The sequence below is a fragment of the Bidens hawaiensis genome, unplaced genomic scaffold (assembly GCF_021521415.1).
Source record: "Bidens hawaiensis isolate Kalapana, Puna unplaced genomic scaffold, B.hawaiensis_p1.1 tig00038211_1, whole genome shotgun sequence".
Taxonomy (NCBI): Eukaryota; Viridiplantae; Streptophyta; class Magnoliopsida; order Asterales; family Asteraceae; genus Bidens; species Bidens hawaiensis.
In genome coordinates, this window is record NW_027496716.1 from 118,573 (window position 1) to 132,740 (window position 14,168).

Sequence of the window (14,168 nt, forward strand, 5' to 3'; positions counted from 1 at the left end):
AATTAACCGAACTGAAACTAAATTAACCAAAAAAAGTTAAAAAAAAAAAAAACAAACCGAAGTTCATTTTTTGTTTTTTGGAAAAAACGAATTTTCGATTTCAGTTCGGTTTTCCACTTTTAAAATATAAAAAAACACGAATCGAACCGATTGATGGTGATCAAGATTATGAAGATGATGAATAAATATTGAGATTAAACTTTTAGTATTTTTTTTTATCATTAACTTTGTTTAATTTTAAAATCTACCACTGTAGCAACTTTTTATTCGTATGGTTTCATGAAACGCGCGCTTATTTTTGTTTTTTAAATTCAATATGTGTTGTTATAATACGCTCTTAAAAGTTTAAAATCATTATTTTTATTTTTAAAGTTTTTTCGATGTCTACATAGAATTGGGAAAAAACCGACTATAACCAAACCGAACGATTTGTATACCTAAAAAACGATGACTTCGGTTTTTGTTTTGTTCAATAAATGAATCGACCATGCTCAGCCCTGCCTCAACCATTTGGCTGAAGATCATTAGCCAAATATATTATGTGTATCAGAGAGAAAGGGAATATTTGGGACGGAGACCGTAAGGTTTAAGTTTAAACCCGATCCCAACCTGGTTTTACCGTAGCTTATCTTTGAACAACGGTTTTTCTTCTGAACATGATATAGTGGGCCATTATATTTAAGGAGTGAATAAGATAAGTGGGAAAACAATTTTTTAGTTTATATAATTATAGCACGTGACGCAACCAGTTACTAATTTATTAGGGTATAGATTGTTGTCATTGTTAATTCGTGAACATTATTATTCACCTTCTAAAATTTTGTATATCGTATATGATTAATGATATAATCTTCATCATATGTCTCTTTTTTAAAATTTATATTATAATTACTAGTTTTTGTAATATTGCGTACTTGTTGTCTAGTCAATTTTTGTTGTGCTTTTTTTTATCTATATCATTGTCTTTCTATTTCTAGTGACTTTTTAAGACTTTATGAGCTCTAAGGTCGGGTGTTGTGGCTGCCTTTGGCGCCCACCCATGTCACATGTGTTTTTTTTATTGGTCATCTAATTCATTCACCATAAATCCGTGACAAATTTTCTCCTCTCGTTAATAAACGAGCGGAATTTGTTTAAAGTTGAAATCAATTTTTTTTTTGTATTTTGCAAGTTGTAAACCAATATATTATGTATGAGTGAAAGTTAAATTACAAGAAGCAGAAAAAATAAGACGAGTATCACGTTATCATAGCACGTGATACGGAATAATTACTTATTTACCAGGTATTAAAAATCAGCCTCATCCAACTGATAAACCCAATATTTGCATTATAGAAACTGCTTTATTTTATTTTTTATACTTTCAATTCATCTCTTACTCCATAAACAATATACGTTTTTTCTGCACATTTACTTATTAATAAATTTAATTTTTTCTCCAATAACTTATGTTCACTAACATTTAAGGAAAAACCGAATTCACAACTACGTTTCCTCTTTTTCGCTCGCCATTTCCATACAACTTATATTTCAAATCAAGTTGTATATATGCGTACCAATATCTCATATCATACCAATGGTTGTGTTATGCGGTTCGGTTTTTACAGTTTTTATTTACATGAAAAACTTTACAAAAGGCATAAAAACAAACTTTCGGTTCAATTTTTGTTTCGGATTGAATTTTTCGATCTTTTCGGTTTCGAATCAGTTTTTTTGGTTAGCTTTACGAACTTAACCGATTCCGACCGAACAACATCCCGTATCAGTATTTCTGGTTAGGCCAAAGTCCAAACACCCTGCAGTCATCTCTCGAGCTTAATCCATGGCGTCAATTCGAATGATAGGCATGTATCTTCTTCTATTCATTTTATTTATATAAACCCTAACTACTTACTAACAGTTAATATTTATGTATTCATTGTTACAATTCCAATTCAAATCAACCAGACATTGTGGTTAACTTCACAGGTTAGGTTACTACTTCATTTCACACCAAATCACATTAACTTATTTTAATAGTTTTGTTAATTAATTAATTAATCGAATGACTTTGCAATACTTGAAACACAGATGGCATGTTTAAAGGCGTGTATAACGGAAAACAATGTCACTTACCTGATATTGCAGCTGTTTCAGCTAGGGCTTGGACCGCTGGCGTTGACCGAATTATCGTAAGCTTTGTATCTCATTGTTGCAAATTAGCTAGTGTGTGCAAAGTCGGTTCAGTTTGGTTAAGACTTAAGGCCCTTACGAATTGTATAAACTATTTTTTTTAAATGGCGATTAACGTTATAGCAATACGCATAGCAAAATTGTAAGTATTAGTTTTGAGGTTTTAATGTTTTATATATAGGGCGCAATAAGTTTTTCGGTTTTATATTTTTGAATAATAATATAATATGTATGTAACCATCAGTTGCCTGGGGTCGGTTAACCGTCAGTTATAGGTCGGTTTTGGTTAAGCTTGGTTAATTGTCCAATGTACTTTTTTTCTTTTGTTATACTTGAAAATTGTTTGGTTATGGAGTTCAAAACTCAATTATGAAGTTTCGAAGCTGGAATATGCTGGTTTCAAACTTGTTTATGGTGTTGCAAGTTATGTTATAAATAGTTGCAACCTAAAATATAAATGTTCAGCTAGAAATGGAGATGTAAAAGATGGAAAAACTGAAACATACAATGTTCAGTTTGGTTTTGGTTAAAGTTGGTTACGAAGACACATTAACCATAATGGTCGGTTTTATTCGGTTATGGTTTGGTTTTTGCCCACCCTAAATAGGTCTAATTAGTTAAATTGAGGGGATCTGTTTGGTGCAGATCACAGGAGGATCACTTGAGGAGTCAAAGGAAGCTTTAGCTATTTCTGAAACTGATGGTTAGTCAATGTGTGTGCATAAACAAACAAAAAAAGCGAATGAAAACAAGAACCTATGGTTTGGTTTTATGTTTTCCTAAAAAGCGAACCGAACTTATAGATTTTCGTTTTTTACTTTGAATATCATGTTGTTTATAATAATTAACTAACAAAAAAAGCTAGGCTCAAATTCATTATTTTTGCCCAATTTTTATTTCCGGTCCAAAATTTTCAAATCCAAATGGCAAAACCGAACCGAATCCATACCAAAGACCGAAACTGAACTGTTTTTAAAAACTCATAAACTGAAATTTTGATTTTTGATTCCATTTGAGCTTAAAACAGAACCGAACTGGCCCATGGTCTGATTTTAGTATAATTTTACCAATTATATTATTTTGTAGTATTGGATTGGGTTTATTCTCTAAAATACGTGTTCATAAAGTGTAATGTTTGTTGCAGCAAGGCTATTTTGTACAGTTGGAGTGCACCCGACACGATGCAATGTGAGTATATCTTTTTAACATTTGTTGCTAATCTTGTAAAGTTAGTCTTTATGATTGTTTTTTATCTGATATCAGGAGTTTGATGAGAGTGGAGATCCAGATAAGCATTTTCAGGCACTTTTGTCATTGGCTAAAGAAGGAGTTGAGAAAGGGAAGGTAAGATTTATAAAAATACGATGCTGAGTAGTTTTTTTAAGTTATTAAAATTGAAAAAAATTGTTGATGAGTTTTCTTGTTTTTCAAAAGGTAGTGGCAATTGGTGAATGTGGATTGGATTATGACAGGACTCATTTTTGTTCACCGGATATTCAAAAGAAGTACGTGCTGCTTGAAGCGTTTATATATAAAAGTTAGCACGTTTGGGCTATTGTTTGTTTTTTACATATATTGTTATTATTAGGTACTTTGAGAGGCAGTTTGAATTAGCAGATACCTTGAAGCTTCCAATGTTTCTTCATATGCGAGCAGCTGCTGGGGATTTCTGTGACATTCTTGAGCAAAACAAGCACAGGTATTAATGTATGATGCATACATGTGCGTGTTCCTTTTTTTAAGAAGAAGAAAAGGAAATTTATTTACAAGACTACAATAATTACCAATAAGATATGTGTGAAGTTACGAATGATAGTCGACGAATCTCATACATCACGTTGTATAGAAAGCAATTAGTTGGCATTAAACCAGTAAGTGTATTAAGTATTATCTTGGTATTAAAAAGCGTGTGGTGCTCCGATGCATTTTGATCCCAAAAGCCAATGCTTGGTGCGTGTGTGCACATCACGCATAAGGCATTCGTTATTAAAAGTAAGTACAAAAAAAATACAGTTAGTATTTTAACTTGTAACTTTTAAACACTACAATATAAGATATTCTTATCATATGTGGTCTGATTTATTTAGCCGATGGTCTAATTTGTTCAAATACTTAAACCCATTGCTCAATCGATGGTCACATTTGTTCAATCAGATTTGCAAAATTCAGACCCATTGCAATTGACGGTCCAATTTGTTCAAATACTGGTCAACTATATAAGGCGCCACACCATGCATAAGATTGCATCAGAGCGCTTCATGTGTTGCACACATCATGAAACTGCATCGCGTGATGCGATCTCATCTCTCCATCATGTGATGTGCGCATTACGCGCACATTTTAATACCAAGATTAATTCATGCTTTTTCAAAGTCTAATTTGAACAATAAGCACATTCTTTTTTTGCTGATTTGAGGTTGTGTACCACCTCATTGTCAGTTATAACACAATCTATCGTTCATAACTCCATATATTAGTAGTTTATAATTATAATAAAGATATTATCAAGTACATTTTCCACAGTTCTGTTTTTCTATAAATATGCCCCTATGTTCACTGTACCTTATAAGAATTCAGATTTCTTTTGATTTGTTTACTTAGACAAATTCATAGAGTGAAATACCAGAATATTCTTGGTTGGTTCCCTCTTAAACCAAGTAACAAGATGGAAAAAATATTATATGTTATAACTTATAAATTTGGTTATTTTAATAATCGATCATATAAAAATGAGAATTTGGTTAAATATATATTTTTTTGTTACACGACAGGTTCTGTGGTGGAGTTACACACTCATTTACCGGCACTCCTGAAGACTGTGACAAGCTTCTGGCATTTAGTAATCTCTTTATAGGTCAATATCCTTTCATGTAACTTGTAAGTTGTATTATCATTTCCAATAATGTACAATTTCCTAATTTTAATATCTTATAGGTATAAACGGGTGCTCTTTGAAAACTGCTGAAAACCTTGATGCTCTAAAGGGTATCCCGGTTGATAGAATGATGATCGAGGCTGATTCTCCTTATTGTGAGATAAAAAACACTCATGCTGGAAAGAATTTCATAAAATCCACGTGGCCGTCTAAGAAGAAAGAAAAGTATGACCAGGATTGCTTAGTCAAAGGTCGAAACGAACCATGTTTAGTTCGGTAAGTGCATTTCCATATGCTCTTATAATCATAATTAACATATTACAATCTTCAATCATTGTTTTTATTATATTGCTTTTATAATCATAATAAACACATTATTTATTTGTATGTTTATAACATATAATAATCTTCAGGCAAGTACTTGAGGTTGTGGGTGGGTGTAAAGGTGTTGCTGATATAAACCAACTGAGCAAAACACTATACCACAATACATGCAGGTATTTTCGTCTTTTAGCATTAAGGGTATTTTTGTCATTTCACATGTGCCTAGTTGGAAAAAACTAACGCCCGTCCATTCCAAGGACCATCCGTGTTACACTTTAGAAATAGTGGGGAGCATACATGTAAACTTTCAAACTTAAGGACCAAACTTGCAATTTGGTCAAACTACAAGGACCATCCGAGTAATTAAGTCTTTGTATTAGGGCATGCGTAATGGGGCGAGAAGTGAGGGTGATGGGGGCGATTTTGGGGGGGGGACACCGCCCCCCGGGCGATATTGGGGCGATAAGGGGCGGGGGCGGGAGGGTTTTGTCGCCGGAAGGAGTAATAATAATATTATTATTATAATACTATATGTTATATATATATATTATATTACTAGTTGTAGACCCTACACCATTACACCCCAAAAACAAAATTCTACCCTTTGCTGACTGGGTGTCACGTGTCGCAATTCGCCCCAATTTGTAGCCCCTCCACTACGCATAGCCTTATAAAGCATTTGGTTCAATTAGGGATGAGATCCGTACCATACCTGCACCCGAAAGTACCCGTACGAAATTTTATGGTACGGGTACTTTGGGTACGGTACTCGCTTTGGTATCACTTTGTTCTTTTTCTAAAAAATCTCCACTCAACTTGGTATCGGTGTTGATACGATTATCTATAATACCACAACCGTAATACCACAACCAAAACTGTAATAACACGACCAGAACATAATTACCAAAACTAAAAATGAAACAAATCAACTAGTATACAAAATCCATTTATAATCAACTTGAACCAGGGATGAGATTTTTCTTTCGATCGATGGGAAGATTAGAAGATATAAAGCAATTAGGTTTTGAAAAGCTCGCTTGATGACAAAAAGCATGGGTAGTTAAGTCATGAGTGTTGGAAACCCAATAAAAGCCCCCATATATTCTAAATGGGTACTGGGTACCCGTAATACCGTACCTAAAATCAGTAAATCTGGGTACATGCACCCGTACTGAATAGACGGGTACGGGTATTTGGGAAAAAAACCGCATCCCTAGGTTCAATCCTATAATTTTAAGGGTCGAAAATTACTACTTTGTCCCCGGAGTTGAAACCGATTTTAGCAAATTAGTTGCGTTAATTATTAAAACTCGTTTGTTCGTTTACACGCAGGGTTTTCTTTCCTCATGACTTGGATTCTGCAGCAGATGCTATTCTTTCTGGTGCTCAAGTATCCAAGTAATGTGATTTACAGTTGTATTTAAAGATATAATTCCTCATAATTAGGAATGAAACCCACAAATCCATTCCATGTCATCAATAAAATCAAATCATATTTTGTTAAATACACTTTAATGTGCATATAATTATAGAGATTATATGCATGCTAACAAACCATGTAGTGAGTTTCTATTTAGAACCCTTATAATTTTGTAACTTTTTTCTTTTGCAAAGCAACACAAAACCAATTTAAAAAAGTAAGTAAACAGATAGGATTACATTTCAACAAAAAAAATTGAGTTCATAAGTGGATAAACATGCAAACTACCTTTTAGAGGCGGCAATAAAAAAATAGTTAAAAGCGGCACGTTACCATCATGTAGACATGAAGCCATTAACTAACCAGCTAGTTAACCAATGTATTGTGAAGTAACTAAAATTTAAATAAAAAAAAATTTGTTTGATTGTAGCAATGTGGGTGGGCCCTACCTGATTTAGCCCGCTTCTTGGGCATTAACACTAGGGCCGTCTAACCGTCGAACTCGCTCGGAAAATGCTTGCTTGTTTTTTCGCTCGATTGTAAACGAGCCGTTCTGCTCGGTTTGGTTTGTAAACGAGCCAAGCAACGAGCAAAGGTCTGCTCGGTTCGGCTTGAATATTTTTATTTTAAACAAATATATAAATATAGAGACAAAACACATAAATATAAGCTTATAATTATTTTAACCCCTATAAATTTTTCTTATTCCGTCAATTTTATAGTTTTATTTATTCGCTTCAAGTTTTTAGAATACTATAAGTTTGTTTACATGATCATTATATCTCACTTCAAACTTATTGTTAATAAAAATTTACAATTTAGTACACGTTTGTCTAAAAAATACTAATTTTATTTATAAAATATATAATTTACAACCTTCAAACTTGTTTCCTATTGAAAGTTTTAAAGTGAAAAATAAATAAATAATGCTCGAAATCGCTCGATGTTCGATCGAAAAATGCTCGATTTGATTTGGGCTTGTTTCGGTTTTTGTGCTTGGTTCGAATTTTAGTCGTTTGGTTGTAAACGAGCCAAGCGACGAGCAAGTCTTCGCTCGATTCGGCTTGGCTCATGAACAACCCTAATTAACACAATAACAAAGAAAGGGGAAAAGAATCACCCCACCCCCCCCCCCCCCCAACCCACACACCGCCACCCTCCTCCTGGGCCGTGGGTTGGCAACTTGGGGCTGGTTAGCATGGGGCTAAGGTGGAGCGAGTGCTAGCCCACGCCTCACAACACCCAATCAAATTGTTTATTTAACATAAACTTAGGGGTGTTTGTGATTGCTTCTTGAAATTGTTTATGGCTATTTGGAGAGGCAAAATGTCCAAAATGCCCCTCCAAATTCACCTAAAAGCTCCTAGGTGCATTTGGAGGGGCATTTTGGACATTTTGCCTTTCCGAAAAGCCATAAGCAATTTCAAGAAGCAATCCCAAACATGCTCCTACTAAATAAACAAGCTAAACATTCATGATTAACTAATACGTCTAAAGTACATATATGTAGATATTAAAGTGATTACAAAAAACAAACCAAAAACATATTAAATTCAGATTGATTTTATTGATGATTATGTGATTTATCATTTGTGTCTCTGTCCCATTAAAGACAAGATATCCAATGTTTGCTACCACAAAAGTTGCCCCATATTATATGGATGCCAAAACAAAATCCAACAAAAGAAACCCTTTTTTGGTGATTATAATTTGCACTAATAAATTCCCATTAATGAAAGTTAAAGTTACATATAAATAAAATAATTAAAAGGGAAGCCTTGGTGCTAAAAGTTCCACTTGTAAGTTGTACACATCTCCATTTTCTTCCTGGCCACATGTCATATAAGTAAATATTTGTTGCTTTATAGTGTTAGTGGAAGATGATCAAGTTCAACTTTTAATTGCTACAACCAAAACTCAACCTTTGACTTTTAATTACTACTAATACATCTGCCTTGTCCTCTATTAGAGAGCTACTTCCTCTTCCCAAGGAGATTATTTTCTCTTTTTCTTTTAGGATTTTTATCCTTTCTATAGAATCATATATTATATTATAATAGTGCCTTATTATTTTTTCTCTATTATATGGATGAATGGTAAAATCATGTCGTATATTATGGATTCTAGTAATTTGGTCCCTTATAAGTATATTATCTAGGTTTATATCCTATGCTATATTATTGAATGAGATTTTTAAAGGACCTTTGATTTTTCTCCCCATTTATGTATCTACTACAAAGACTGAACACACACAAAATAGGCAAGTGTACATATCATATATGTAGAATAGTATTGGTAAGAACCAAGTATCGATCCGTGGACACAAATGTTTCTAATAATAAATCGTTGTTTTACTTCAATCGGAGGTTTTAGTCATTTTGGGGTTAATTTTTGAACTTTTTATAAAATGTAAATACTTATATATAATATATAGGTGACCAAGACAAGAAATTCTAAATGAGTTGTTCAATTATGCGAAGGTTACCATCTAAGATCAAGAATCCACTCCATTTTAACATTGATAAGTAATATGTAGACATGTGATAAACTTGCCGTAGCAATATATGATAGATAGCTCCTTAAACCTTAAGTGAGCATCTTTGGCACTAAGGAGATTATATGCGCATTTTAAAGTCCACCATTTCCTAATGTCATACCATCTCAATGATGTCAATTTAAGTTGGCAAGTAGTTTCGTAAAGTAGAAAGATTAGGATTGACTTCAATTTCTCGAATACCAATTCTAACAACTTTGGGTGGTTGTAGTTCATCACACAACCTCCCCTTGGTTGATTTAAGTAGGTTATAATTACACATTTTGTTAACATATGGTTTCTTTGGCTAATTTGATATCCTAAGCAAAGCCATTTTCGGATTACCAAGGTTTAGAAAAATACACCATAACTTATATCTCATCATTTCTAAGTACAATATAAGGATCCATGTTTCGATAATATATCAAAGTATTTCTATCTTTCAAGAACATGAATCGATCATGAACGATTGCCAATGATATTGACAACCACCAACTTTGAATTAGTGATTTAAGATGGCGAAACATTTCTCATCAAAAGATAATTGTAATATAACCATGTACTTTACTAGACTACATCACATGTCTTGATTAATTGTCAAGTAAAACAAAGCTTCTTCATAGATTTTAGATGGTAAAAGGAGTTTAGCTCATAATGAGCATGATGATAGACATTAAGATGATTGATAATAACAAATACATGATTAAACTTGGAACAATCTAACCAAATGTAGATGAATCTTTCTTCTTAATGATGGTTGATGATGATGATTAGTGGTGATGACCTCCAAACCTTCAAACTCTTCACTAGATCTTCAAAGTGAGTGTCAGTGTGTGTTTTTATAAGTGAAAACCGGAGAGAATTCTTTTCAAGGCACACTTAATGAATGCAACATGAGCCACTATTTATAGGCAATATGGATGGTGTCACACCCAACCTACGGCGGAAATGTCGGGGCGAACTGATTGCCACAGCTCACAAGGTATTATCATGCAATTGTAAAGCAACAATATCTAATTAATTTATTAATTGTCAACGAACATTTAAGTACAACAAAAGTAGAGAAAATTACAATACAAAACCAACTATTCTTGTTTATGTTTAACATCCTAAGGTCATCTCTACGTGAGCTTCATAAGCAATCCAGTCTATAACCTGCAAATGCGTACAAAATATATATATTTGTCAACAACACGTGTTGAGTGAGTAGATTTACCAGTTTTGACACAAACAAAATGGTAATAATATATAATGATATAAGTGAATAAAAATAGGCAAAACTGTTATCTGTGAGTATAAACAATTAAACCATAGCACATACATAAACAATCAACCAAAAAGAAAGGGCTAAACCGTTGCCATGCGAATGGGCATTGGTTACCAAAAATGAGGTGTCGGTGAAAATGCGATCGGGCTCCGGCCACTACGACGGTCGTATGATCATACTATAATGAGATTATGTTGGACCTCTCCGAATGCGATTCAAGTAAGCAAGTAAGCAAATAGCAAGTAACATGCAATCATTCAATTGATACACAACACAAAGATTACAGTTTGCGTTTGAGAAATAATAAGATAAATAATATGATAAATAGTACGCAAGTGTCTCCAAAACATTTGAAAACAAGTAAAATAGGGGAGTGATTACTCACCTGATCGGATGAACGAAAATATAAATGAGGATGATGATGAGGAAGATAAATCCTTCGGGATATACTGTCAAGGGTTCCTATTTAAATAATAATAAGAATTAATTATAAAAGATATAACACCTTTTACTGAATTAAGATTTCCGTGTGGTTTGAATTATGATTTGGAATTATAATATTATAGATTTGATTGAGTTATTTATATAGTTAGAATCATTAGTTATATTGATTACCAATAATCATAATACACACACACACACACATATATATATATATATATATACTTTGGACTATTTAACGAAAATCTATCTTTATAAATATAATTAATACATTTAAAATGCAATTGTTATAACTTTTAAAGGATGGTACATATACATACATAATATATATTTATATATATATATATAGGTAAAGGATGGAATACGAAAATCGTTTATCGTACAATAGGTACGCGAGTGTCTGGAGCGTCCATCTTCAATAACCATCCTAACCTAAAATCACAATTACGCGATCCGTCCTCCTTCAACCTCTTCTCCCGTCGATTCCGTCCACCTCACCATCGCCGTTCAACGATTCCGTCCCCATCCACCTTCGCGACCACCGTCTTCTTCCGACAAAACCATCGATCGTTGCTCACATGTCAGTTGATTAAATTGCCCAATTGAAATTGTTGAACTAATTGATCAATTAAATTTTGAAATTGGTTCAATTAATCATCAATTTGAAGTTTCAATTAATCAATTTTGAGTTTTTGAAGAAACCCAGTTGCAGACGTTCCATATTTTGTTCATATGGTCGAATCAATGATCAAATTAACAGTCGATTGATGATTGTTTGATGATTATGAGATTATATGAAGTGATTTCAGTGTTCAATTTCATGTTTACATTCTTGATAAGCACGGCCCCATGCTTTTGCTTCCAGATTTTGTCTTTTCTTATGTTAGAAGCATGGGGGCATGTTTCTTGAGGCATGGGGGCGTGTTTCTTCGTTTTCTTCTGTTTTTCTTCGTCTTTTCGCTTGTTTCTTTGTTTGGTGCTTGGTTTCACCTGAAATTATGTTTTATTATGATAAGTAATCTTTTATGCTATGTTTTTAGATAAAAATTGCAGTTTTTAGAGATTATTTGATGCCGAAAAGATGTATATTTATATGTACATCATTAAGCATACCGCGTGAAACGCGTTCGCCATCTGTTTCGGTAATCGGGAGTATTTATGCATTTCTAGTAGATCCCGAACAGAGAACGCAATATAAATACTATATTTATTTGTGAAAACCTATGTAGGACAATATTTTTTACTATACATATTACTACATATATGAAATAAAAATTATATAAAGGCATACGGTAATAAGACTTCAACCCCCCCCCCCCACCCCCCACCCCCAACACCCACCCACCCCGACAACCCCACACGTACACAAAATCATTTTGCTAGTAGATCTATCAAAATAATAGTTGTACCAGATTGAGACTCGCAAGTTCCAGCAACACCAGAATATCGTGTGTTAAGAAAAGAAGTGAGATGTTTTTTTGTGAAATGAAACCAGAGAAGAGTAACTCTATCAATTTTTTAAACATATTTTTATCATTTTCTCTTTGAGTGATGTATGTAGAAGTGCAATCTCAAAGTCAATAGCAACACTTAGTAACATGTCAACATGAAACTAAGCTTATAACAAATTAGAACAATAATAAAGTTCTGACTTATGGTCAATAGCACCGCACCATAGTAGTCTATGAACCGAGAGACAATTCATTGTTTGAAAAGAATTTTAATTAGAATCAAAACTCGATTCTAAAAGTCCTAAATGAGTTAAAAGTGTTGAGTAATATACATTCAAAACAGATATAGAAAAACACATTTTATGTTTAACGGTAATACGAGCTTGCTTAAATACAAATATATATATATCTCATCACATGAGAACCGGAGGTGATTTTTATTTTTACATCATTAAAATTTAGCATGTACCATGTATAATTTTCTTATTGATGATTATTGTGTTGAATGATGTTTGGCCACTTGCAGTAGCTAGTAGGTATGTCCATTTGAAGAAACCATATTACCCAAAAGGGAAGGAGTCATATGATTGATTAACAACATTTGACCTTTTCACCATGATTGGAAACCACATACCTTAAAGAATCCATTTTTTTATATATGGGAGTGTACGGACACTTGTTTTAGAAACAACCGCATTTTCGATAAAAGACATGAGTGATTGGATATATAAAATAGTATACAGAATTAAAAAAGAATATTCCATGTTAATAATAATAATATAGGTCAGAAAAAAAGCAATGTTTTATACCAAAAATAACATCTATTTTCTTTTTGATAATCCACAAATATTGGTGAGCATCAATTTTTAACTTCATAGAGAGAAGATAATATTTCTTAAAGCATTACATATACACTTAAGCACCGCATTCTCGGATTTGAAATACAAGAAAAAAATAGTAAGATTGGATAGGGAAGAAAAGAAAAGAAATCATATACTTAAAAAGGAATTCTCGAGTTAAAAAAAGGAAAAAAGAAAAAGAGAAAAAGAAAGTGTTAATTACATTTTTGAGTTAGATCGGAAAGAAAAGATAGGGAAAAATGTAACTTTACAATTATATTCTCATAGCAACATGGAAAAGAGAATTAAGATATGATAAATTAGTAATATTGTAATGGACTATAAACTTTCCTTTATAATCATGTCATATTTGACAGGAAAATTTTGAAGGAAAAAATGCTTTAGTTTTCTTTCCATTCTCTTTCTTTTCATTTAATATAAAAACTCAAGAATGAAAAAAAAAAAGACAGAATTACAAAATTTGTCCTTTAAAATAAGACGAATTACGGTTCGTGTCCTTTTCTAAGTTTCCTTGCAGGCGGTGTACTTTAAACTTTTTTTTCCTACAAGTTTTGTCCTTTACGCTAACTGGGTTAGAAAAAGTCAGTTAAATGCCCTCACGTGAGACGCATGTGAGGGCATTTTTGTCTTTTCGTCTACCTGCAACTTCTTCTTCCTCTTTTCTTCTTCCCCCCTATCTCTCCTCTCATGTGCATCCACCATCACCACCCACCTTCTTCTTTCAACATCCAAAACCCCACCACCACCTGTTGCCGACTGCCACCACTACCCACCACCTACCGCCGCCACCATCACAACTGGTAATCGATGGCACCGTCCAGAAAG

At 33.2% G+C, this 14,168-nt stretch overlaps 1 protein-coding gene across 1 annotated transcript; it reads left to right on the forward strand.

Moving 5' to 3' along the window:
* The first annotated feature begins 2,049 nt into the window (after positions 1–2,049).
* Positions 2,050–6,896, forward strand: LOC143590222 (uncharacterized). Its single transcript, XM_077070770.1, has 10 exons — positions 2,050–2,171; positions 2,818–2,875; positions 3,317–3,360; positions 3,436–3,516; positions 3,607–3,677; positions 3,761–3,871; positions 4,944–5,026; positions 5,107–5,323; positions 5,461–5,544; positions 6,704–6,896. The coding sequence occupies exons 1-10, from the start codon at positions 2,076–2,078 to the stop codon at positions 6,771–6,773; spliced, it is 915 nt and encodes a 304-aa protein (XP_076926885.1). The 5' UTR covers positions 2,050–2,075; the 3' UTR covers positions 6,774–6,896.
* The last annotated feature ends 7,272 nt before the right edge of the window (positions 6,897–14,168 follow it).